Genomic DNA, 26,380 nt, shown 5'->3' on the forward strand with positions numbered 1-26,380 from the left:
TTTTTTTTTTTTAGATTTATTTATTTGTGCATACAGAACTGGGGTACAGGCCAGAGACTCAGGGGTGGCAAAACTTCACCAGAGACAGAGTGGGAAGCAGAACAGGCAGATGGACGAAGTACACTGCTGAGGGGAACAGCAGGTGGGTCGGGAGAGGTCTGCCATACCATGTGGTCACTTCCAGCGCAGGTGGGAATCAAACTCATGCGGAATCAAACTCATGCGGAAGTGGTTTCAGCTTCTTAGTGCAGTGCTTTAACCCGCTGCGCCACCAGGGAGGGCCAGGCAAGATCTTTTCTGGCATCCTAAAGAAATGGTGTTCCGATGACTCTGAAAATGGCATTTACTATGAAAGTCAGGAGGTCTCTGTCAGGATTAGAGTGGGGAAAGAAGGAAGAGAACTCCAAAGATATTTCATTAAGGTTGCATATTTAGCCCAGCTAGTCCAAAGTCCATCCTGGGATAGGGTGGCTGGATTCTTATCAAATACCCACATGCTGACTTCTGGGTCCCACAATTTTTTTTTTTTTTTATATTGTTGAAATTGGAAACATTTAAATTAGGGGGTTTAGATATGCAAACTCAGTTCCAAAGGAGCAGTCAAGTGAGGACCCCAAAGCCTGGCCCGATGATAGCAGTTAGCAAGAAGACCAGAAAAGTAAAACAGCCCATGTGTGTTTTGGGGTAAGGAAGGGAAAGAGCTGGAAGGAAGAATTTCAGATGAAAGGGGCCAACGAAATATGCAACTCCTTGGAGCAGCGGTGTCCCGCCGGCAGAGGGCAGCAGCTGGGCGGGAGAAGCCTGGCGAGGGGCCGCGCGGCGTGGACCCGTTGGCGGGGATTCGTTTTGAGTGCGCGGTGAGCGACTCGCACGCACCACTATGGTACCCAACCCTCTGGCCACAGCACACCTCAGACCTTGTTGCGCCGAGTGGGTGGGCGGCGGGGAAGGGAGTAGCCGCGGAGCCTGGCGCTCCTGACTGGAAACAGCTTAGGAGTGCCCCGCGTCCTCGGAAGAGAAGGGGGCCGGGGTTCTGCGGGACGGGCCAAGGCCAGAGGGCAAGAGGGGGGGATCTCTGAGTCCGCACCAGCGTCGCCCGCCCCGTCCTCAGCTGCCCCCCGCCTCCGGGCGGTCGGAAACCGCCCTCTGAGCTTCTCCCGTGGGCACCGCGCGCCAGACTCTGGGCACCGCGCCAGCCCCGTTCTAGGGGCCACGACCCGTGCCCGACTTGGGCCAAGGTGCGCTGAGGCCTCGCCTGCGCCGACTCTGAGGGAGTGAGGTCGGGTCGCGTTGGCCGAGCCCCGCCCGGTGGCAGCGCAGGGCTGCGCTCCAGCCGTCGAGGACACCGGCGTGGGCTCCGGCGGGTGCCCTCTGACAGGAGGGGGCCGCCGGACGCACTTGACCGTGGGCGCCGAACGTCCCGGCCGCGCGGCGGGTTTATGTAAATCGGGGCTGCGCCCAGCGTCCTAGGTAGGATGGACCAGCCCCCCGCGCCTCGGGCCTCACGTCCAATAAGAAGAGCCCCAGCTTGACACCTGCCTATATACAGGCGAGCGCGCCCCCGGCCCGCGGACCGCGCGCACAGCCCGCACAGCCCACGCCGCGGGCGAGCGAGACCCGGCCCGCCACCATGACTTCCAGTAAGATCGAGATGCCCGGCGAGGTGAAGGCAGACCCTGCCGCCCTCATGGCGTCCCTGCACCTCTTGCCGTCGCCCACGCCCAACCTTGAAATCAAGTACACCAAGGTAAGCGCCTGCCGTCCGTTCGCGGGGACTTTCTAGAATCTTCCTTGCTGGCCAGGCTCTGTGAGGAGTGAGGGCGGCACGATGGGGGCGAGCGACTGGGTCCCGGAGCTAGTTTGTGGTCCCCGCACGGCACAGGGACGTCCCGTCCCCAGGGCTGGAACTTCTGAAATCCCGCCACGGCCCTGGGACGCCCCGGGGACTCGTCTCAACCAGAAATGCCGCGCTGAGGGTCGCCGTCAACGGCTCGTTTCCCCACACCGCGCCGCCCGCTGCCTTCTGCTCGGAGGCTCGGATCCCCGCTGCCGCCGGGAAGGCGTCGGCGCCGCTGCGCTCCTCGAACGGAGGAAAACGGTTTCCCCGCCTGCGCGGCCACGCAGCCCTGCCGTCTCTTCTGGGCGCTCCGCCTTCGGGGGCCGCTCGGCCGATGGCCCGGCTCAGGTCCGCGGGAGCCCGGACGGTGCCCGCGCCGCGCCTTCCCGTAGACCTTGTCCGGACGCGCAGCGCTGCGGCCGCGCTCACGGATTTCATGGAAACCGGGCTGCTAAGTACAGTAGCTCCAATAACAGCATTTCAATCGAATTCGGTAGGCAGTGGCAGTTTTCCTGGAAAATTTGAAAGGCCTTTAAATTTGTGCAAATTAACGGGTTCCCTTTTGAACTGAAAAAAAAAAAATACACACACACAGACGCACACACATGTATATTTATAACGAACTCTGACGTCTTGGGTTTGCCAAGCAGGATTTTTTTGGTTGATGCATGACATTAAAAAGAATAGACGTTCACTACCTAATGTAAATTGAATTTACATTCCACAAATACGAGATAGAAAAATTTCATTATTTACATATAAGGGGAATTAGCAGATTTCGGACAGAGATAGGGTTAGAGATAGAGGGGGTGTAAAATCTCGTTTATTTGCGTTCTTTTAGTTTTCGTGTTTGACTTTCTGTTCTTTTTAGTTGATTTCTATTCTAAACTTCTTCAGATTAATTTAAACACATGCGGTACACAAAATATGGTTAAAGTTGTTTTTTATTATGCTTATTATAAGATAAACCAAATTTTGTGGGGAAGTAAATTGTTGGCTTCTGACTTAGGAGAAATACAAAATACATCATCAGAGTGTTGAAATTTTAGTTGCGTTGAGTTTTAGGGTACAAATCAGGGTGATTCGTATTTTGAGTGTCTGTTTGGATGGATTGGATGTACCTGTTAGGATTTTTAGATGGTGTGACAAATTTTTGAAAGCCATTTTAATGAGAGGTCATTAATAGTTACAGCCATTTAGTCGTTATTTGCATAACAATGTACCAATGTGTGGCAGGTCTCCCGGCTTAGGAACTCATCCCCAAAACATGCAGCATACAAGTTTTGTTTTATGAAGGTCCCTAACCTCTTCACGCTCTTTTTAAAGGTGATCTTCTAGATGTCAGAGAGGCTCTAACCCTCACATTTGGGTGGATTTGATTTTCGCCTCACTTTTGTGGACTTACCTAATAACCCATGAAAGAAGTTTAGGTATGTAGTAGGTATCTCAGAATTTAATTTGGAAGCTCTTCCAGTTCTCTTTTTTTTTGTAACCCCCATTCTTTTTTTTTTTCTCTTGTTCCCCTAGTAGAAAAGACAACTGATTTATAGCTAATTGAAGCCTTTAATGTGCAGTCTTTTAGCTCAGGGGAGACTTTTATCCAGTATCCACTTTCCCACTTATTACAAAGAAAAACAATCAGAAACGAAATAATGGATTGTAACTTGATTCTTTAATTTGTGGGGAGGAGGCACCTTATTTTTGGCTTGACAAACAACCCTCATAAACACTAAGTAATACTAATCTAAAGGCAAGCTCTTTTCACAAAGCCTTGTAAAATCAGGTATCTGTGAACCGTCTCAGCAGCTTTCCTCCTCAACTCTTTAGTGAGACTTTTAAATTTTTTGAGAGAAACTCTGTGGGCAAGCAGTTTTTTGACCAGAAGCTGTTCTTTTGGTAGTTGAGACTAATGTATGACCAGTAAGAGAAATACTATTTGCAGTTTTTAGCAGCAGAAGAAACAGTCCTTTAGAGCAGTGATAGCACATTCATTAGGACATATTTAAAGGTAATAACAAAAAAAAAAAAGCATTATGTTGGAGGGGGCTTGTTAATTACCACAGGAAAGAAATGTAATTTGTGTGTCAGAAATGGTAGAAGACAAACACACATGTATCCTTACTCAATGGTTTTTGTCTTGTTAAAATAAGATAAAGTCACTACATATGTCTAATTCACCAGATTATGAGAATTTCAAGTTCCATGTACTTAGAATACTTTGCACGTGTATTTTTCTCTATTTATTTCACCACTCTCTTATTTATAACAGGGGAATATAGAAGCAATGGTCAAAAACAAGTTATTGCCGCTGTCTGTCACAAGTCCACTAAAATGCACCAACAATGTCTAATCCCCAAGGATACTGAAAGGGTGAAACTGGTGGTTTTATATTAACTTTCAGACAACTACGTTTACCTTTTAAATTTAGTCTACCTTTCTGAAACTCCAGTAAGTGGAGCTTTAAACTAATGATCCAGTGGCAGTACCATCTTTAATATATATCTACCATTTTATTTTCTAATAAAGCAAGCTAGACACCAAATTTTAAAAATGATTACTTACTAAGGAATATGGGGAGAGAGAGAGATGCATACATAGGCTGACTGTTTCTCACGAGAATGCTAACTCCAACGTGCAGCAGCAAGGGGATCAATTTGGGGCCAAGAGAATTCGTACTTTCTTGCTTGTATCCTGAGACTGGTTAACAGCTAGTATGGGAATCCGATTGCTTTTAGTTGCATTTTTAGGAATGAAATGATTGTGTAAATTGTAACTTTTTGGATTAGGTCCTCTGAGCTGTTCCTGTCAGTCAGTTTTTCACATGATTGTGTAGTTGAATACATTATAGGTGTACACATATTGTAAAACTGAAGCTAGTACTTACTGACTGCCCTTAAATACAGGAGATAGCTCTCCCATATTCCTAGATTTCAAGGTCTTTGGAAACTTACTGTCTTCACCCTACACCTACCTTCTCTACTGACTCTGTCATCTGTTCTGGGTCTACGAGTCTCTTCCTCCTGCTACACATACCACACACACACACAGTGTTATCTCTCTGTTGATCCATTTTTCAGAGAGGATTTATGCCCATACTAACAGTAACATAAAAGGTTGTGTTTTCTTCTAACATCTGATACTGTTGGGAGCTAGAAGAGAGGGAGGGAGAGGACATTTATTGAGGACTGACCTGCTAAACTAGGAGAGAAAAAATGAAGAGCAGTCAGCTGAAAATCAGAGCTCAGCTCAAGTGTGTTGACTAACTCTTATGTATTCTTTTATTCATTTAACAACTTAAGTTGAACATCTGTTATCTGGGGTCAGTTCTATTTTGGTTCAAAAGATATTTGACTGGTCTTGTTTCTGATATGCTACTTGCTTTTATGCCAGTAAAAGTGTGGAAGTGTCTGCCTCCTAGAGGATCTTAGGATTTGGTAGAACATTGAATGCCCAAAAGTGGTTGTAGTCCATCTGGTGCTCACATAATAATCAGCAAAAAATGTTCAGTTGATCGATATAATAACAGAAATTATAATAATACTTATAAATGGCTCTTATTTGATCATTGCAAAATCTTCTGAAGGGGAGAACCTGGCTAAAAGAAGTAAGAAGTAGGAATAGTTGATAAGAAAGACCTTTAGTCCTGACAAAAAAATTTATAGAACATTCCTCATCATATGCTTTGCTGCTCTGAGCAATCACAGATCTCCCCCTCCACCCCCAAAGAGAGGGAGAAATAAAAAATTTAAATCTTTACTTTTTATGTTGCCCCTATTGCAAGCATGGTGAAATTATGAACTGGTCAGCTTTTTTGCTGCTTTTGACATTTTAACTTTAAATTACTATTTGGATGTTTCATGAGGTATTTTGTTTGTTTTTTAGGTCCAGGGCTAGATTGCCCCAGAGAATGTTTCTTAAAAGATGGAACTTTTAAGATGGAATTGGTTACTTAAAAACCTCTACTCAAGATTGTCTTGATGATAAATTGTTAATCAAACTTCATGCTAATAGAAAAATTTTTTATTTTTATAAAATAAAGCTGCATACTTATACAGGTTTTTAATATTTATATAATGTTTATATATCTTCATTTAACATTTAACTGAGGAAAACTTAACAACTTCTCATCATAGGGCCTTAAATCATTCTCCTGGGGTCTTTCCCTGAAGCCTTTTAATATACTGGCTTATGTTACCTTATGGAATCATCATTTGTAGTGATCCTCCTGTCCTTTATTATTGTAAAATAAGGAGTGGTAGATTTTGTTTGTGAATAGAAGATTCACTAAGAAGCCTGATCAGTGAGGTCTAACTTCCTTGAAGCCAACCTTAAGAAAAACAGTGCATACATAGTTAGTTGTCTGTTGCATAAGAGAAACACCATGATCAAATCAGAAAACACCTCCAATACCAGTTGACAATGAAATAGAAGTACTGATCTATACCTTTGTCTTTCTCATGATCTCAGTAATAGCTTGCAGGGGCTAGCAAAATGCGGGAAGTTCTGACTGATTTTGTAAATAAAGTTTTATTGGCACACACCCACACTTCATTTAATTACATATTGTTTGTAGCTACTTTTGGACAACAATGGTAAATTCAAGTGTTTGCAGCAGAGACCATGTGCCTTTGAGAAAGAAAGGCCCTGGAGTCAAAATAGGCCTGTGTTCAAATCTTGTTTACTATGTACTTATTAGCAGTGAACATTTTATTCACCACACAGTGCCAGCTGCAATGCCAAGTTCTGAAAATGCAGTAGTAAACAAGGTATGTATGGTGACCCCTCTTGAGGAGTTTACTCATTCAGGGCCAATTTCTGTTTAGTTCACAGTGAGATAACAGTACCTGCTTCAGGGGTTGTTACAGTACTAAATATGCATGTTTGTGCAGTTAAGTGGCATGTAATAACAGTTAGATGATGCCAATTCTGTTTTATTTTGGTAAAGTAGTAATTACATTTGTAGTTTTAGTTTAACATGAGACCAATTTTTACAAATATCAGAATTGTATGATTTAATAGTCTTACAAAACAGGCCATTATTGACTATTTTGGGCTAAATGTCTAGATAATTACAGAATATTAATATGCTTGTGTAGGATTTTCATTGAATGAGATTCTTTGGGAGTTTTCTTACCAAGGTTTTCTCTTACCAAAAGTCATTAAATCAAACAATTCCCTAGCCAGTACTTCAATAATCTAATGGGAAATCTGATATTTGTGCCAAAATACAACATTAATATGCCTCAGTATACCCAAATGACTAAGTCTGATGTTGCAAACATCAAAGATGTTTTTGGTATTTTAAGTAGTTTGGACAAAGATGTTGCCAAGTCATCAGTACACAAATCTGGTTATATATACAGACATTCTCAGATGATTTTAGAAATGGAAATGTTTCTTATATAATTAAAATATGAAAAGATTTTCAGCTTTGATCCTGGCCATCCAGTGTGAAGGCATTTCACTTTTCAAAAAGTCAAAACCCTGTGACCACATAGTGACTATTTTTGAAAGTCCTCCTTGCATTTAAAAAAATTTCTTTGTGGTAAGTCATTTCAAAGCCCCTTCAAACACCAAATTTAATGTACATAGAAGTGGTTGTCCTAATGGCACTTGGTTAATTTTTAATTTCCTTTTCAGACACCTTTGAGCTGTATTTCATTTTATCTGTCAGATACTGAAAATTATCCAAATTGGGAATTTCTTTTCTTTGGCATTTCTCTTTGTCTTCCTTTAAAGTGGAGTTATGTTTAAATTGTTGCCCTTCAACATCTTAACATTTAGAGTTTATTTATCTCCACTTTCTGTTGGAGCACATGATTTGAAAACACTTCCAGTCATTGAAAAATTCCAGTTGGGGCTCTCCCTGATGGCGCAGCAGGTTAAAGCACAGCACTAAGAAGCTAAAGCCAGTTCCGCATGAATTCGATTCCTGTTTGCCCTGGAGGTGACCCACATGGCACGGCAGACCTCTTCTGACATGCCCGCTGCTCCCCTCAGCAGTGTACTTCCTCGATCTGCCTGTTCTGCTCCCCACTCTGTCTCTGGTGAAGCCTCTCGCCGCCCCTGAGCCTCTGGTCTGTACCCCAGTTCTGTATGCACAAATAAATAAATCCTTAAAAAAAAATTCCAGTTGGAATAATAATTGGTTGCTTTTACCAATTTGACTTTTGCTGGGATTTCAACAAAACATCCCAGTGGCTAAACACTGGGGTTTATTGACTTCTGTAGAATGTGGTTAAAAGTGAGAATGTCTGTGAATGAACATTCTAATTTTTATTATAGAAAGAAGCTTCCAATAAGCTTTTACTTTCCTTTAGTTTTGTAACACCCAGTAATGATTACAAATCTCCATTTCCTCTCCTTCTTTTCAAGACTTAGATATCCAAAAAGTTATAAAACATTTTTGTCTAGTTGAAACTGAAAATACCTGTTACATAGAAAGAAATTAGGATATCTTGGCTAGCAAAACTCTTTTCTATTCTTGATTATAAAATATAGGCTAAATAAATAAAATATATCTTCCATATAATTAAAAGATTATGTTTTTGTGTGACCTTTCATACATAATTTACATCCATCTATCCTAAGTCCAGAAACTCTTAGGGTTTTGGACCCCATGTCTCATTTCTAAGGATTTCTTAAAGATTAAACTGAGTCAAAAAATGTAAGTTTTGTGGCTCTTGAGGCAGAATGGGGCCTTGTGCCTTTAGTAAACTAATAGGAAACAATTCCTACTTCCTTCCTTCTCCAATTCTACCACCAGTACACCCACCCAGGCTGTGGACAATGAAGGGTTCCTAAGGGACCATGATGCGGGAAATATGAAGGCTTTGTTTGGGAAGGCTAAATTACAAAATGTCTATACAGTTTACAGGAGCTAACTTACAGTCTTATTTCCCTGGGTGTAAAAATTCTATTGCCTCACGGATTCCTTTACTCAGGCTGAGATCAAGAATTAGTGCTAGACCATTTGATATATTCTCGAGAAAACATGAAACCAGTGAATCCTGTCTCATCTATATTTAAGAGACTGATCTCTGAAGCACCAATATAACTTGATGCTCACAGGGTATGTTACCTAATTGTATTATTTTTTATTTTAACTGCAGTCAGAGCTACATTTTTGCTTCTCTGAATTTATTCATTAGCTTACTCATTTAACATTTATTAAGGTCCCTTGTGTACAAAGCATTGTTTCTCACTGCCACAAAAGGTACCTCAAAGGACCATGTCCTGTGCCCCCAAAAAGACTTGGAAAAAGTCTCATTTGAGTGAGGACATGTACACAAATTACTGTGGTTCATGATAAAAAAAAAAAAGTACTTGCAAGGAATCTGTGTATTTTTTTTTACCAGGATTTATTAGTTCTTAATATTTTGCAATATTTGTTTCTCTTTTTCTTAAAATAATGAACTCTACCCACCCTCCCTTCCCCACAGATGCATTTCTCTTTCCCACAGATGATGTATCTATCATGTTTATGTATTGATAAACAATATCCTATTGCTTGGCAAGCTAAAACTTTCTACACAAATAATGCTAGAGTTTGTACCTCCTTCAGTTTGCGTTTTTTTGCTTAGCATAGTACATTCAAGATGTCTCCATGTTATTAAAAATACTTGCAGTTCATTGTCATGAGTGCATAGTATTCCAGCTCTAAATATATCACAATTATTCTATGGCATTTAAGATGCTGCCAGTATTTTGCTACTACAGTAATGCTGCATTAAACATTTATGAATGTATTTCCGTATATGCCTGTGATAATATCTAGTTAGGAATGATGCTGGCTAATGGGTATCTGTATCTACAACTTAATTAGGGATTGCCAAATTTCCATACAATGTGGCTATTGTAGTTTCTACCTCTACCAAGTGGTACATTAGAATCACCATTACGCTATATCCTTACCTACACGTAGAGTTCTCATACTTATTAAATTTTCCCAACCTGACAAGTGTGGAATGGTAACTGATTGCTGTTTCAATTTGCATTTTCATGATTTCTTGGGAGATTGAACATCTTTTCATGTTTATCAGCCATTTGGCCTTCTTTGTGAATTGTCCAGTTTATCATTTGTTTTTGTTTGAGTACTTGTGTGTATTTACTGATTTGTAGCAATTTTTATATATTTGGAGTTATAATTCTTTGACAGTTAAATCTTACAAAAACATTTTATTTCCCCTTGTATTTTTATTCCTCCTTCCTTTTTGGTATATTTGTTATATACTTTTAAATACAATTGCAAAGAAGTTCTCTTTTTTTCATTTGCTTTATTATTTTGGTATCTTGTTTAAGAGACCCATTCTTATTCCAGATTTTTCGAGATTTTTTTATAGAGTCTCCTGGAAGTTTGTTTTTACTACTACAGTTTTTATCATTTGCAGTTGTATCTTAATACACCTGTAATCAATATTTGCTTATGAGTACAGACATAAACAAGCCTTAAAGAGAGTCAATATTCATGTGTACTTCTTCAAAATTGTAGTTTATGCAGTTTTGAGGTAAGATTCAGAGGTTCAGAAAGATGTACGGTTTTTGCTAAGCTTGATATCCTCCTTAGTGGGAAAATACCAGAAAATACTTCTACTCTAATGGATAATTTTACTACAAATTGGTTCCCTAAACTAAAAAGAATAATGCATCCTATAAACCTACCTTAAAACTCAGTATAAAACTCTAGGATAACCTGTTCATTATAACTTTTGTTATGTCAAGAACAACTTTGCTATTACCTAGAAAATAATACACATGCGAATGTTAGATAGAATTGTTTTCTTTCACAACATCCATATCTGAAGGGCCCTTACTTGGTAGATAGATGAATTTGTTTCTATGACCAGAGAAAGACCAGAGAAGTGGGAATATAATGTGAAAAACAATTTTTAATAGACCTTATTTTAATACCTGACTCAATACACTGCTCATTCAGTTAGTTTAGAGAATTTAAATTGTGCCTTAAAACCAGGTTTAAAAGTAATATCATTTTATAGTTTGGTAATGTTTTAACCCCTCATGTTTTAAATTCAAAGCTGGTGTTACACATTCACTTTGTGTTTAGATTTTATGTCATTTGATATGTGTGTGTGCTTCTTGTTCTGAAGAAGCTACTGAAGAAGGTTAAAATTCTCCAACATAAAATGGTGTCTTTTATTTATGTAAAACCTAACAGAATTGGCCATATCTTATTATTTTTTAAGGATGGACCATATTACTTGTGTGCCCTTCTCCTGAGAGAGAGATTATAAACTCTCATTCATGTGAGTATTTCTGAAGCATCTAGCTTGGTCTCCAACAGTCTTCATGCTTAGGAAATGTTTAGGTCTTCATGCTTAGGAAATGTTTGTTGAGTGAATACTTGTTAGATTTTATTGTCATTAATAGTAATAGCTACAGCTTTTGTTAATACTTCAGTTTGCAGAGTGCTTTTTCACATATAGTTACATTCAGTTATTGTGGCAGCACTTTAGAGTGGGTATTATATTAGTGTTCTTATTTTACAAGGGAGAAAAGCAAGTATAATGAAGTTAAAATAATTTTTCCAGGCACAATAGTTAGTAGGTGGCAGTTCTAGGACTCAAGTATTCTTCTCCTCCCCTGCTTAAATAAGACCACAAGAACTACAAAACGGATAATAAAGTTTGAACTGCTTGCCTGAAGCTTTGCTGAGTGTTTTACAGGATAATCCTAACTCTAGTTCTTTGACTATAAATCTCAAATTTAATGTTACTTGGCATTGTGTGCAACTGTCACTCACAAAAGTTTCAACCTGACATACAGATGAGAGTGCCTATGCAAACAAACACACCAACAACCCAACCAAAAAAAGGTGGGACGGGAAGAACTGACTACTGACACTTCAGCTATAAATCACAACTGGGTAGGTGTAATTTCTAAGGCCATAGTAAAATTTTGAGTTCTCACTGGTTGGGGAGTAACACACAGCACTTAGTAACACCTGCTTGTTAGTTTTTTCATTCAGAAAGTGTTTTTCTTTGTTATGACTATTCATATTCACCTGGGAGTGAGGATGGATAAGACTGTTGAAAGTGAAAAAATTTCACATCCTTTCCAGCGCTTCTTTTCCTCCCATAGACTTTCATTTTCTGTAACTTGACTATGATCTGTGTGGAAGAATACAGATCAGAGTTGTCAGAGTTGGGTGGGTAGAGATGTTTCATCTTGCCTTTAAGAATAATTATTTCTCACTAAGGCTAAACTAGTACTCCATGTAACCCCAGTGGGGATGAGGAAAACAGAAGAGTAGTCCCCAGAAATTAATACAATATCCAAACTTCCATAGCATTTCATCATTGGGATGCACCATGTTTTACTGTAAATGACTAAAAAATCTCCTCTAATATTAAGCTGAGGGGAGGGAGGGTCTTCTTTAAGCAACATTTTATAGTCTTAAGATTTCTCTGTCTTCACTTTTAGGGAGAACACATTTCTCTTTCTCCTTTACTTTCCAGTAAAACTTCTCCCCTCTTCTTACCTTTTTTATTCTTACACACTTGCACTTCTCTTTTGCCTCCCTAAGTATCTATCTCAGGACAGACCCTCGTTGGGTCTGTCATTCCCCGGGTAGACTCACTTACCTGTGTTCATAAAATGGTTAGTTATGGTTAGTCATGCCTTTGTAGTCAGCTGTTCCAGCTGTTGGTCTAAATGGTCCTTAGGGAGACTAGAAGCAGTGAACCTGGAATAACCACATTTGACTTCTGTGAGCCCTCCTGAGAATTCAGTAATTACTTAATGGATTGAATTGGCGACATATACTATTCTAGATAACAGCCTGGGTTGCATTAAATTAACCTCCACAAATGGGTATTTATTGGTGTACTCCTTAAAAGACTACATGTGTTGGCTGTAATTGCTCTTCCATGTCTCTCCATGCTGATAGGTATTTGTACTGAGTGAAAAATTTCTCAGATTAGAGCCTGGGTGGTAGTTCTAGCGTTTTGTGATGTGTGTCATTGTGTTCAGCACATTGAGCATAAATCCTGTCTTGTAAACAGCAGGGAGACTAATGAGGTTTGCCCACATTCTGGTATCATTACCAGGAATTCCAACAGCGAAAAAGAGAAGGCTTAGAAGTGAAGTACACAAAACAGTGAGTTTTTTGGAACTCTTGGTGATCTGAACTGAGGAGGAGGATTATTGCTCAGCATTTAGTGTAGACATGTATGTACAAATATGGGTACGTAAACTACATTTAGCTCAAAAGAAACCAAACGTTTTGCTTGTAATGAACACTTTAAAGTCACTAATATAGTTCTACAGAGAGCTAAAGAGCAGTTTATTTATGAGTGTCTCTAATTGTGAGTGGCTTAAAGGGGAGGGCTATTGAAATAATGCAGCTGTTAAAATGATAGCATGCTTTGCTTTCTCAGAACTCCTCAGCATTTCATCCAACACTTTTTCAACAACTTTAGTCTTACAGATTTGGAGTGATTCTGCTAATACTTTATAGTGACAGATGAGTTCTGACAACAGAAGAATCTCTTGCAGGAAATTTTAAATGTGATTGTGTAGAATTATCTCAGATCTTTATTTTTAATATTTGCATTTTAATTTTGTATTTGATAATGCCATACCAAGGGATCCAAATGTTATGTAAATGCCTAGACTAGTTTTTTTCCTGAACTCAAATTTTCGTGGAAGCTGGTGTCATGGTGGCCTTGACAATAGAGTGGTTACATATCTTTATGTAAATGAAAGAGTAAATGAATTTATACTAGAAAAGGAAATTACTTATTCCCATTTGCAGAGTTAATAGTAGATATAGTGATTTCCGGGATAAAGTGTTTTGAAATAGTGAGCTTTCATCCCTTGAGCTATCCCCCCAATGCATGGGTGGGGGGATGCCCCTGTTCTAGCATACCCCTTGCTTGCTTTGAAGTAGGCAGGCTGAGAGTCCTGCAGAGCAGTGGACAGGCTTTAGACCAAAATTAGAAGACCTGTGTTTCAGTCCCAACTCAGTCATTAATGTGTGTCCTTTTAACAGTTCCTTATACATGTTGGCACACAATAAATAATCGTTGAATTAATGAGTGAACAAACTATTTGACTGCTAACTGAATACTTGCTCTGGGATGTAAAAATGCTTTGTGATACTGGGTAAGTTACTTAAATTATGTGGACATAAGCTTTATCATTTATAAAATGATAAAGTAGAATAAGATGATTCTTTGTAATCATAATACTTATAAAAAGGACTGAATTAGAAGGAGCAAGAATGTGATGGTCAGGAGAAAAATACCAAAGTCATATATCTAGTTGCAGTATTTCTGGGACCCAAAATTTGTACTCAAAACAAAGCTGTTTAAATATTTTCCTAAGGGTGTACTTTTAATTACCAAAGAGATGTCTGTTAATGATTTTTCTTATATGAATGAGTGATTGAAAGTGTCCACTGGAAATTAAATGTTTTATGTTAACTAAAGACTTACAGTCCTAGAAATTAGAGCAGTGACACCCAAGGAGATTTCTTCAAATCTTATGGAAAATTGGCTTCAGCCCTTGGTAACAGTGGTAAAAGAAAAGATTTGTTGGCATTTTTCCTTTAAACCATTTTAGCATTTTTCTGCCTAAGCTCATGAAAACCTCAGTGGGTCAGGTAAATGGTGTCGAGAGGGAACTTGCCAGAATCTTAAGGCTTTTCACTTGAGCCTAATAGAGACTTAGCACTTTGCAGGTCAGTGCCACTGCTATTTGTCTCTGACCTAAGAGATCTGGAGTTCTTCACATCAAAACCACATCTTGCTGAGCAGAGATCAAACGTAGGAAGGTAAGGATTCTGCCAGTGATTTATCATGCCAGGAGAATGATCAGGCCATATGGGGCCACTGCAAATGAAGTTGACATTCCGGCAGTTGCTCATAGAGGTCTCTCATGTAGTTATGGCTAGTTTTTCTTGTAGAGGAATTCCGGGTCAAGTGGCAGCTTTCAGTGGCATTTCTTAGCAAGACTTAGCTCCGACGTGAGGATTATTTCAAATTAAGTTTTAGTAAGATTTAACAAAAGTACTCTATTTAAATCACGAATAGGGGCTTCCTCATCAAATAACTGAAAGTGAATTTCAGCTTTTCATTTGATGTTGCCTTTCCTTTTCCCAGGAAAATGCATATTTTAAAAAAAAAAAAAAGTACGTTGAAGTCTACAATAGAACACAAAACAAAACAAAAACCTTTCTTCCTAAATACTAGCTAGGCTTTTAAGGTGATGATATTGATTCTAATAGCTGTGCAAAATTAGGCTTACCAGTTTATTGTCACATTTTATTAATGCAGGAATTTAAGAATGAATTACTACAGATAATATTAGAATGCAATTCCTGGAGAGAGGGAAGCATCAAACAGACCTTTTGTGCATATTTGTAGTGGCCAAGAGCAAAGAGGAAGAATTTAATCATTTAGTTACAAAATAGATCTGATTGTAAAGTATTTGCTAAGACTTGAGTCAGAAGCGATTTGAAAATTTTGATTGAAAGACAAAATTCAATGATCCCTCTCTTAAGTTAACTGTTTGTTTATAGGGGCAGATACATGAAGATGAGTATGCTACATAAAATGTGGCTTGCTTTGTGTTTACCGTCACAAGCAAGTGTTTAGTCTCCAGTGGAAAAATAAATCATTCATTTTTTGGTTTGAAGACCTTAAGCCCCTCTGTGCAGAATAAACGAAAGATGATAATTGTCATGTTTGTGACACTAACTTCTAATTCAGCTGCAGATACCAGTTGTCCCTTTGGTGTTTTACTTTTTTTATTAATGAGAAAAATTACCGTAAGTGGAATAGGTTTTAGCGGTTAGCCCTAGGTCTTTATTCTGTAGTCACAATTCAGGTGATATCCTGAGATATGTTTTATAGGCCAAGAATTACTATTCTGACCAGTGAAGTACTTGAGCTTTGCAGAGAGGAAGTTTAATAATGAAATGAAATTTCTCCTACTTTCACTTAGCTTACTAGGGTCATGTACAGTAACCATGGAAATCTGGCAGTTTTGCCAAATAAACTTATGAGACATTGAGTTGAATTTTAATTCTCAGTAAATAACATTTTTATGTAATTTGTGCCACATGATTATGTAAACTTACTAATTATGTGGCATATAATTACATAGAGATCTCACCCATTGTTTTTCTGAAATTTGTATTTAACTGTGCACCCTGTGTCTTTATTTGCTAAGACGACAGCAACCTGAGCTATCAGATACATGGTTTGTGGTGTTTGTTTGTGACAAGGAAGTAAACAACATCTTAATGTAAAATTAATTGGTAATAAAATCAAAGACCAAAGGAACTCTTTCAAATTGTTGCCCTCATCTAATGAGTAGGAGCATAGTGGAAAGACTTTTAAGCCTTAGTAAGACTAGTGACTAAATGGGGCAAGTAGGCCCATTGTAAAGACAGCTTAATCTCCTAAATGAATTGCTTCAACCTTTTAATTCAAAATCATACAAACAAAAACATTGAGATAAGCTGGGTGCTTTTTCAAATGGGGACCCCTGTGGTTTTGAAAATAAACACTCAGTCCCCCCCTCCCACCAGCGCCACACACACCCACACCCACCACACTCACTAGCCTTTCTGATGTCTTCCATTTGCAAATGAACAGGCTGAATTCTGAGAAGGGCTGAAGACTAATTAAACCTAGGGAAGATAGGCAAAGCAACATTTGTTTCCAAGCAGAAGACAAAAGAAATCATGTTAAATTTCTTTCTCAAGACTAACCAGAGCCTACTAAATCCCTTTCCCTGAGTTTCCTCTTCTCAAAGCACATCTCCCATCCCAACAATAGGCAACCCTAGTGTTTTTGAATCAGCTTGGCTTCATGGCAGTCAGAAAGGGTAGCAAACAAATTCTGGGGGACCAGTTAATGTGTTGGATCACCTTCACTTCTGTACCTTCTGTCATCCAAAAAAAGAGCAGAAACTCTGACTCTGGCAAAGGAGTTTCAGTACCTAGCAGTAGAGCGAAGAGTGGATAGATAGGCCAGTATAAGGAGTGACTGCCGTTTTAAGAACAGTAATTAATTGTTTTGCATTGAGTGTTTACTTTCAGAATCAGCATCTATTGGAAATCTGAGAGCACACCAGGCCAGGCTTTTAGTAATCCAATACCTTGTTAATCCTTACAACCAAGGCACAAGGTGATTTTATTATCATATTTTACAGATAACAAAATTGAGCCACCGACCGTTTCAGTGACCTACCTAGGTCACACCATCTATAATAGTAATCTTGATAGGAATTTGGCTCTTAAGAAATCTTGTGAGAACACTGGGGAGGGAACACTTAATTTTAGTTAGGGCACCTTTGTCCATTTAGGTGGCGAAATAAAACCAAACAGCTAAATTTATTGTAGAGAGACCCTGCTATACCACATAGATTCTTGAATCAAATGAAACACTACGTCTTCCCTAATCTGTACCACAGGACCCTGGAATTATCCCCAGAACCCTTTAATGTGAATAAACCAAGAAGCCTTATTCTAGAAAAGAGGCCACCCTTCCCCGATCTCAACTCTCAGTTCATTCTGAGCCAGTCTTGTCTCCTGAAAGCTTACCAAACTGAACTGTCCTCTGGGGAACATAACTAATGACCTTTTGTCTCTGTGGGCTCATCAGTGTCCTTTCACTTTCAGAAACAGGCCTTGAGGATAGATTGGATATGTGAGAAGCTAGGTCTCTGCTACCTAACTGCTAATGTCTTTGCTACCTAACTGCTAATGTCCTAACATTTTTTGTTTACAACATTAACATAATTTGTGTCATCATTGCACATCAGTGAAACTGTGTTGGTTGGGCATATATTTATTTTAAAATACTCTGGCATAATTACTTTAGAATCATATTTTAAAGTTGCTTTAAAATGCTGCCCTCTGGTTTTCTCTTGCTAGCTGCACATTTTGAAAGTCTAGTTTGCAGTCTTCTCAGAAAAAGCTTTTCAACTTTTTCCTGCCTTTCAGCCTAGAATCTCGGGATAAATGTGGTTCAGCACATACCCTATTGGACCCACTATTTAAAGTTTTCATTGATTTAAAATTAGAATTAATAAATTTGGCCTTGTCAAGGCATACCTTGTAAAACCATGCCTTTTGCCAGTAAAAGATTGCACCTATTGAGCAAAGGCCATGTCTCTATAATATGAAAACATTGACTTTAAAGTGAAAAATACAATCAATCATCTAGATGTTTTCCTATACAAAGCCATTTGGGTGTTTTTTCACTTTTTTAGCCAGATGTTTTGGCGTGAAGCAAAGTGAAGAATGGAAGTCAACAAAACCAGTTTTGCTCTAACTCCCTGACAAAGATGATCTGAACATTTGTTTCAGCATTTTATTTTATATAAATACTCTTTATTAGAAGTAAATTAATGTGGGGATTTTTTTTTTTTTTTGTTAATGTTAAATCAGAAACTACCTTCATTACTTCTGAGAGTAATATTCAGAGGCCACTGGCTTTGCAAGGTGCCATACTGAGATGATCATCAGTACAACTTTGCAATATGACAACAGAGCTTTAATTTTATATAGTTGAATGATATTGCTGTTTATTGTCCATAAATCTCTTTCAAATGCATCAGTAGAAACAGAACAACATTCCTGTAGAGGGAGATAACTAATAGGTGACAAGTCTTCACTACTTCGCACTGTTTAATTCAAAGTAAACTTTTTCATACAGATAGATGATTCTGATTATTAATTTGCTTTCTGGTACTCTCCTTTGATGAAGCCAAAGAGGTTTAGTGGCAAGTTGAGGAAATTTTAACTCTCTAAGACACAAGCTACTGCAGGGTTGAATAAAAACCATTTAAAGCATTTATCATTAAAAGAAAACATTTTATGACTGAAATAAAACATGGCAGCTTTATGTCAAAGAATCATTGAGGATAGGAAATTATTTACACCTACCTCCTATTAGTGCCTGCTGCTTTGAAAATTCCTCAGGGGGTTGGATTCTGCAATTAGAAAATTCATGGCAACCTCTATGTATTGTCTCTAGGGGTATCTATGAAGCACAGCGACTTGGCCACGGGCTGGAAAATGTGGTCAGCCTGGTTTGGCCTTGATTATCTTCTTGCTGCAAAAGTGGCCAAGTGATGAGGATTGGCTTGCATGACTCAACTTCGCTGTTTTAATCTTTATCCAAGTATCTGCTGTGATTTCTAAAACAACGTAAAGCAACTTTTAGATGAACTGGATCCCTGTTGACAGCTAATCTGAATTGCTTATTCCATCTTCAATACTTTCCCCAGTAATGTGATTTGTTACATCTTTTGAACACTGTCTACATGTTAAGTGCAATACTAGGATGTTGGGGACAGAGGGAGTGTAGCCAGGAAAACCTTTCTTCATGGAAATCAGGGTAGGGAAAAACTTCATTTTAGCAAGGTTAGCCTTTTACAAAGTCATATGTTATACCCTTTAATTACACAACAGGTCTGCAAATTAGATAGGTCTTATTTCTATTTTTACAGAGAAGGAAACAAAACCTAGAGTTTAGATCGAAATCTCAGGATACTCAAATGTTAAAATGCAGGTTGGTATTTAAAAGATCTTTCAACTCTAGTGCCTCTGTTCTAGTTGTTTTATAAAGAAGATAAAGGAATACATGCAGTGTTAATCACATCAATCCTTAAAGAATTTCCTTATTTCTTATATAAAGATGTGACACTTTTAATATTTAATTATCACATTTAAATCTTCCCCTTGTCCTGGGGAAAAACAGACTTATGTGTTAACTTGTTATATCCTGATGGTCTCTTCTGGGGGGAAAATTTGTCTAAGATGCTATGAAATACTCACTGATTTCTTTTAAATTCCTGTGTAGAGTGTCCCTAATAAAGTGCCATTATGATTTTTTAAAATAAAGGGCCAAATAGCTGTGGCCCTTTTATAAAGACTTTGGCATTTGATGCCCTTTCCTTATTCAATCTTGGACACCTAGATTCTATAGAGAAAAGAACATATGAAAAAACAGTCACTTTGATGCAGTGAAATTGTAACCAGCTCCTAAATCAGCCAAGGTTGGCTCTATCCTTTTTCCTTTGCTCATCCAAAACCAGTTCTACTGGGCAAGTCATTAGCATAGGGATTGGTTTTGAAGTCCCTTTTCTGGACCCTCAAATATAGCCTTTAGTTGCAGGAGTACAAAAATGTTCTTTAATAAAATACAGAAAATTTTTCCTATCTGAGAATCACAATAGTTTGTCTCTCCTTTGGCTGAATTCCTTCTTCTGCACCTGGGGAGACTGCAGAAAATGTCCCAGGATCTCATTTCTAACCAGTATCCCATTAGGAATGTAAATCACCGCTGTTTCCCTAACACATTTTGCTTTCAAGAAAGGAAATGAAAAATTATTTTACTGTCATCTGTTTGCTGAAGAAAAAGGGAACTCAAACAAAATTCTATACACTGAATAATTTTTATGAGCATTGTGAAAGAGATACAGTGAGAATTGCTTATATTCCCTGCCCAGCCATCACATCTGCTTTCTAGAAAACATCAGCAAAAGTTAAATTGAGAAAGGCATTGGGGTGGGAATCAAAATAAGGATTTTCAGTCCTTATTTTGTCAATACCAGGTCATTTGGCACTGGCCAAGTGATTGGGCTTCCTTTGACAAATTTATATAACATTTTCGTTTGTGAAGATTCTATCTAAAATCGCTTTCAACTCTGATATCTCTTGCTAATGAAAGTAGCCCCTACTATATTTAGACCAAGAAAAAAAATACTCCTTCACTAGTGCATTTTAAAATATGCTTTAATAAGACTTGGCGATACAGTATAATCTTGCCATACTGCATAGTTGCACAGTGAGAAACCCAAACCAGTTTTCTTAGGAGTTGGGAAGTTCTCAGTTCTTCTTGGTGATGACTTTACATAGGTTTTAAACTGTTGTCTTTTCCACCTAAAATTCACTTTTTTTCAATTGCTATTTGTAGCACATTAGTTACCTGTTCAAGTAGTAGACATCGTTGGAAAATGAGGTAGTGGTGTTTGAAACCTGCTATCGACACACAGATAGATGTGTTATTGAAATCATCAGGACATTAATAAGCACTTAGAGTAGGAGCAAGACAAACCTAGTTTGATAAACTTCCGATAAACTTTTTTATTGAGCGCCCACTGGTGGCCACATGTATTTTTTATCCACTGTCTAGGATTATACGGACTATGGAAAAGTTGTTTAAGGATGGCAGTAACTTTTAAAATAATTGACAGCTTTCATTCAATAAATCATTTTTTTAAAGTGCTACGGTGAAAAAAATTATTCAAAAGCTCAACTGGAAGGTGTCATGGTCAATTACGAACGTCTGTCAAAGCTCCATACAGATTTGTACGGAAGTGCAATACAATACAGTAGTCTCATAGACAGACACTGAGGACTGGGGACCCTGGGAGACTTGCCCAGTGTCTCTTAGTGTGAAACCAAGATTTAAACACAGCATTCCACTTCTTCCTTCTGTAGAAGAAAATCAAATCACTGAAATTTATCCCCTTACAAGTCAGCTGTGGGCATAGTCATCTAAATCATGAACTGCAAAATGGCCACACGACATAATGGTAGTGTTCAAATGAAGATACTGCAATTCCATTTTGGCCCTACAGATTGGAGATCATGAAAGAAAATGCCAGCGTTAGGATTCAGTGCTCTAGAGAAAAGTGGTTCCCTTTGAGCCACCTCACTCTAAAGGGTTTCGCAGTAATCTTTTTAGGTGAGCAAATAACTCTTTTATCTTGATGGTTACAATGTCTGTCCAAAGTCATGTGAGGACAGAAACTAATTGTCCTTTTCATTTTTATTTAAGTAACATTGGTTTACAATATTGTATATGTTTTGGAGTACATGTTCATAGGTCCTGAAATGTATATTAGCACACCACACCCACCACCAAAGTCCAATAACTCTCTTCCATAGTCCCTTAGACCCCTCCACTCTTCACACCCTCTCCTTCACTCTCTCTGATAACCTCAATTTTGTGTTTAGAATCCCAGTGTTTAGAAAAGCAGTTACCAGTTCAGAGAAGAAAAAGTAGGAGGCTTGTACTATCAGTGAGATGATATTCAGTGAAAATTTAACATTCTAAGAGCCCTGAGCTCTGGAAATCAACACATACTTTGTTTTGATTTTTGTTGGAAAGAAGTACAATAATGACAATACATGTCAAACAGTTACTGAGAAACTACTCTTTCACTGTACCTTTTCTAGGTACAGAAGATACAAAAATAAAGATGACATAGTGACTATTTGTTCTCAAGAGGCAAACCATTTGTTGAGGGACATTGGTAAAATATTTTAGGGCAGTGTGTATGTAGGCAGATGTCAGAAGCCTACCAGTTTGCTTTGTCTGAAGGGATTGGGAAAATTTTACCAAGCTGTTGTATTTGAACTGAGTTTTGATGGATAACTAAGTTTCTATTGTTCTATTGGTAAAAAAGGGAGGGAAGAACAGCCTGTTTGAAGTTTCTTACTCATAACAGTTTATAACATATTTAGAAATCAGTGTGGCTTTAGTATGGGACTTAGGGAGGAACATAGGTCTGTATGTTTTAGATTATACTCCGCAATTTACGGCATATCACAAGACACTGGTCTGGGTAAAACCTCCCGTTTCCTTCACAGACACCCCTTCCAATTTATATTTTGATGTAAACATTAGTGGAAAATATGGTGTTAGGTTGTCTCTTTTCCACTTACATAAATGGTATTGTGCTGTAGATGTTATTTTGACTTAGATACTTGGTGAGAATGGCTAGTGATGAGAATAGAAGGATGGTTTGGAATCAGAGGATTCCAAACATGAGGAAGAAAAAGAAACATGTTTAATTAATTGATTTTGAAACAGGCATCTGAAGGTTATGCAGCGTGAAGGGAATCACTCCAGCCATTAGTCACTGTATGTAGTCTGAGGGGTAAGGGAGCCGGACAGTATAGGCTTAGTGCCCAAGTGCACAGCTTCCTACCCATGCCAAACACCGTTACATCTCTGAGCTTCAACTTCCTCATCTATAAAATGGGGATAATGATAGTACCTACCTTATGTGAGAATTTTGAGGATTAAGTGAATAAAGACATGCTCACTTTCTTCTCTGATTTATTTGGTTTATCGGTTCTGACTTTAGAGTAAATGTTCCATTTATAGTCTCTCTGCTGTCTCTGGCCTAATTGAGCATAGATCTTTAACTTGAAGTTATAATTAAGCAGAGAAGAGGTGCAGAAACCAATAATTTTGAGAGAAATGAAAAAGCACTTAACTTAGCAAGGAGACCTATGTTAAAGTTTTGGTTCTTAAAATTATTTGCAGTATAAATTTGGGTTTGCAACTTAAGGCTTATTCACCTGAAAGGAAAATAATACTGTTATCTCATAATTGTCATAAAATGTTAAATAAAATGGTGAAATACTCAGTGGATGGTGAGTTATAAGAGTTAATAAAGTGAATTATTTATTGAATGGGTATCATCTGTGCATTTCTGGTTAAAACAAGTCCCTCCCCTAAGTCCTCCCTCAGCGTGTTATTGGAGTATTCATAGAGTACTGGGTGTGTGTGTGTGTGTGTGTGTAGATGTGCCCTGCTAGCCACCTTTTGAAGAAAGGCTTGCCAGTCAGACAGTGCTATTTCTGGAACTGATTTAGATAGCCACTGCTTTCTCTGACTAAGTCCAAGTCCTTGTCTCAGGCAGGGGTGTTCTTTGGTTAGATTACTCTGAAGCACACAAATCACCTGTCTAGTGACAGGTGATTATAAGATTATACAATGAAATATATGATCTCTGGAGTCTGTTAGTAGGCATTCAGTAAATACTTTTGATTGGAGGTGAGACTACGTTGGTCTTTCCCACTGTGGTGCTGAATAGTTATTTCCAGGGAAGGTGCTGATTCTTTTTTATTTCTGTATTCCCCGATGCCTGGCACAGTGCTGGACATATAGTAGGTACATAATAAATGATTATGATTAAGGGAAGAATGAATGGCTTTAAGAGAGATAGAACAAAAGATGCCACTCTACCCTTTCACATTAACTCTCCTCCCTTTTTTCTTCCCTCTCTCTTTTCAGCTCCTCCGTTACTCCCAGCCACCAGTGTTGGGAGTCTCTTGCTCACTTTAATTTACTTATTTAGAAGATAATATTTCTTTTATTTCCTTACTTCACAGAAATGAAAGATGACATGCCTTCATTATAAAGAAATGGCCTCAGCAACTCCTGGAAAAACTCTAGTGGTTAATCAGTTACCTTTAATTTAAATATATATGCTTAATGCTGAGTTACATTGTAAAGCTCCCAGACTGATTTATGGGCTCAGTCTGCCTTAATTAACATCGATTCTAGGGGGATAGTAAATGGGAATGGCTTTCACAATTGAAGGTGAACAATGAACTCTCTGGGTGTTGTCCAATTTGTAACATGATTTACATGGAAGCAAGCCCTTCCTTTTCCGGGGTTATCCCTTTTTCATCTAGTGCTTAGGACAGGTTATATATAATCCATAGATAGGGACATTTGCTGTCAAATACTTTTGCTGATTTAGAGCAAGGCCACAAAATGGTCACTATTAATAAAGAAGGAGAAAAAAAACCTAATCTGAGGCTTTGCAGGGATTCCAGATTCTTGGTATGTGTCATCGCTTGTCCAGTCTGTGGCGTTTTTACGAAGTGGCCATAATGAAAGTCAGATTAAATGCACAGGATATATACATTGAGTCAGCAGCCATTGGAATCTGTGGTGCTGGAAGAGTTATAAGAGCCCTGTGAATGCAAATTTATTGCAAAAGAATCCAAGGGGTGGGGGAATGAATGTCTGCGAAGTGGTACTACCTGACACGGAACACCAAAAAACTTTCTAGAGTGAGTGATTTAAGTGTAAGGTTTGGCTTGTAAAGCTGCCAGCTGCTTGGTTTCAAAACTTGAAACATTTCCAAAACATTGGATGAGGCACTTTATATGTGCACTAGAGTAAATACTCTGGTTTTACTGCCAATTTAAATGTGCTCAGTTTACAGTAATGAGCTTGTATAGGCATTACCTTGTTTATAGAAAGTGGAACAGGAAGAAATGAACATTAACCATTACCAGTAGCAATTCCCATTGCCTTTTACCACAACACTGATGGCAAATATAGTTTCTTCTAATTTGGGAATATGTCACAACTGACATTGGTGTGTATTTGCTTTGAATGCCGTGTTGCTTCAACAGAGAAACAAATACTCCAATGCGATGTGACTCTCAAGCCCTCTCAGACTAGTTGGCTGTTTCTTGTTATTTTTCCTAAAACAGATGTTAACAACATCCTCAGATATGAAAATCTTAGGACAGTAGGATAGGGTAGGTTCCTGATACACATAACTGAGTTTGTTCTAGCCAAGTCTGCTTTCTACGAGTGAATCAGTCATAGTAGATATGTATTTTTCTCTCTTAAAAAGTTATTCAGATGTGTTTGGATGTTCTACTTGCAAGTAGTGGCTTTTGTCTTTAGGGTGACTGGCACAGGAACCCCTTTAGGCCACTTGTGCTCCTGAAATTCTAGACTAGAAATAGGCAGATGCATTTAGCCTGAAGACATAGTTTGCTCAGTCTGGAAAAGAAATAGAAACCTAAGGTGACACTGGCAAGCACAATGCCTGGGAGAGAGCAGGCACGCAGTAAGAACTGTAGAAGGGGGTAAGAAAGGAAGGAAAGAGGAAATGAAGGGTGTGAATTGGAAGAGACCATGGAAACCTCTGTATTAAGAGTCATATCCTCCTTAGCACAGCTGTGTTTAGACTAGATTAAAAAAGAAAGAAAGAAAGAAAAAAGCCCCTAAGAATTGCCAGGGATTCCTTGTCTTTGTTTCTTTGTATGACTTTGAAGAACCTGTTGGTCCAAGTACATGTAATTATGAATATAAGGATTGTGCTGCCCAAGGAACACCATGCTTTCCGCCCTAGAGAATAAATCGTCCTCCATTGTGTGGGATACTAGCAAAAGGTCGAAAGTGACCTAGCCCAGGAACATGATACGTGCCTGCATCTAGCAGTCTTCAGATGACACAAGTATACAGTTACCAGTTTATTCACCTGTCACAGTGTTTTCTGACTGAAGATCTTGCTGTAATGCCTTTTCTTACAGTATTTTCAACATTAATTTTCCTGATGTCTTGAAGTCTTTTCTTCCTATTTATAGTATTTTCACTCCCTTTTAATCAGTGCTAGATGCGATTAAATTATAACATTTTATGAAAAATTTTTCACTTGTTTTCTTTCTATGACTCTATATAGGTTGATGAGTTTTTCCTGTCTACTCTGACTGTGTCTCTTCGTGATTCCTGGGCCCTGCTCAATGAAAGGCGCTCTGCTTCCTCTGAAGTCAGTGTGTGGGGTAGAGGTTAGCGCTGAGAACCCATGCTACTCGCACTGGGGCTGCTCGTTGGGCCCCAGGACTCTCAAGAGGCTAGAAACTAAACTTGCTTTTCTTCTTCTCTGTCACACTTAAACCAGGCTATCAAATAATCTTCAGAGAGGAATGGAAGTCAGAGACAATCAGGCCAGCTGAAT

At 38.7% G+C, this 26,380-nt stretch overlaps 1 protein-coding gene across 2 annotated transcripts in view; it reads left to right on the forward strand.

The window, feature by feature from the left end:
* Nucleotides 1-1,152: 1,152 nt before the first annotated feature.
* Nucleotides 1,153-26,380, forward strand: part of ALDH1A2 (aldehyde dehydrogenase 1 family, member A2) — an 82,353-nt gene continuing 57,125 nt past the window's right edge. The window contains exon 1 of one of the 2 annotated variants that reach the window (XM_004687746.2): nucleotides 1,153-1,747. In XM_004687746.2, coding sequence (XP_004687803.1) covers nucleotides 1,631-1,747 — 117 coding nt within the window. In that variant the 5' untranslated portion in view covers nucleotides 1,153-1,630. The remainder of the gene's footprint in view (nucleotides 1,748-26,380) is intronic. The other variant, XM_012728807.1, reaches the window with a different exon arrangement.

Source organism: Condylura cristata, unplaced genomic scaffold (assembly GCF_000260355.1).
Source record: "Condylura cristata isolate star-nosed mole 26May11 unplaced genomic scaffold, ConCri1.0 scaffold00023, whole genome shotgun sequence".
Classification (NCBI taxonomy): domain Eukaryota; kingdom Metazoa; phylum Chordata; class Mammalia; order Eulipotyphla; family Talpidae; genus Condylura; species Condylura cristata.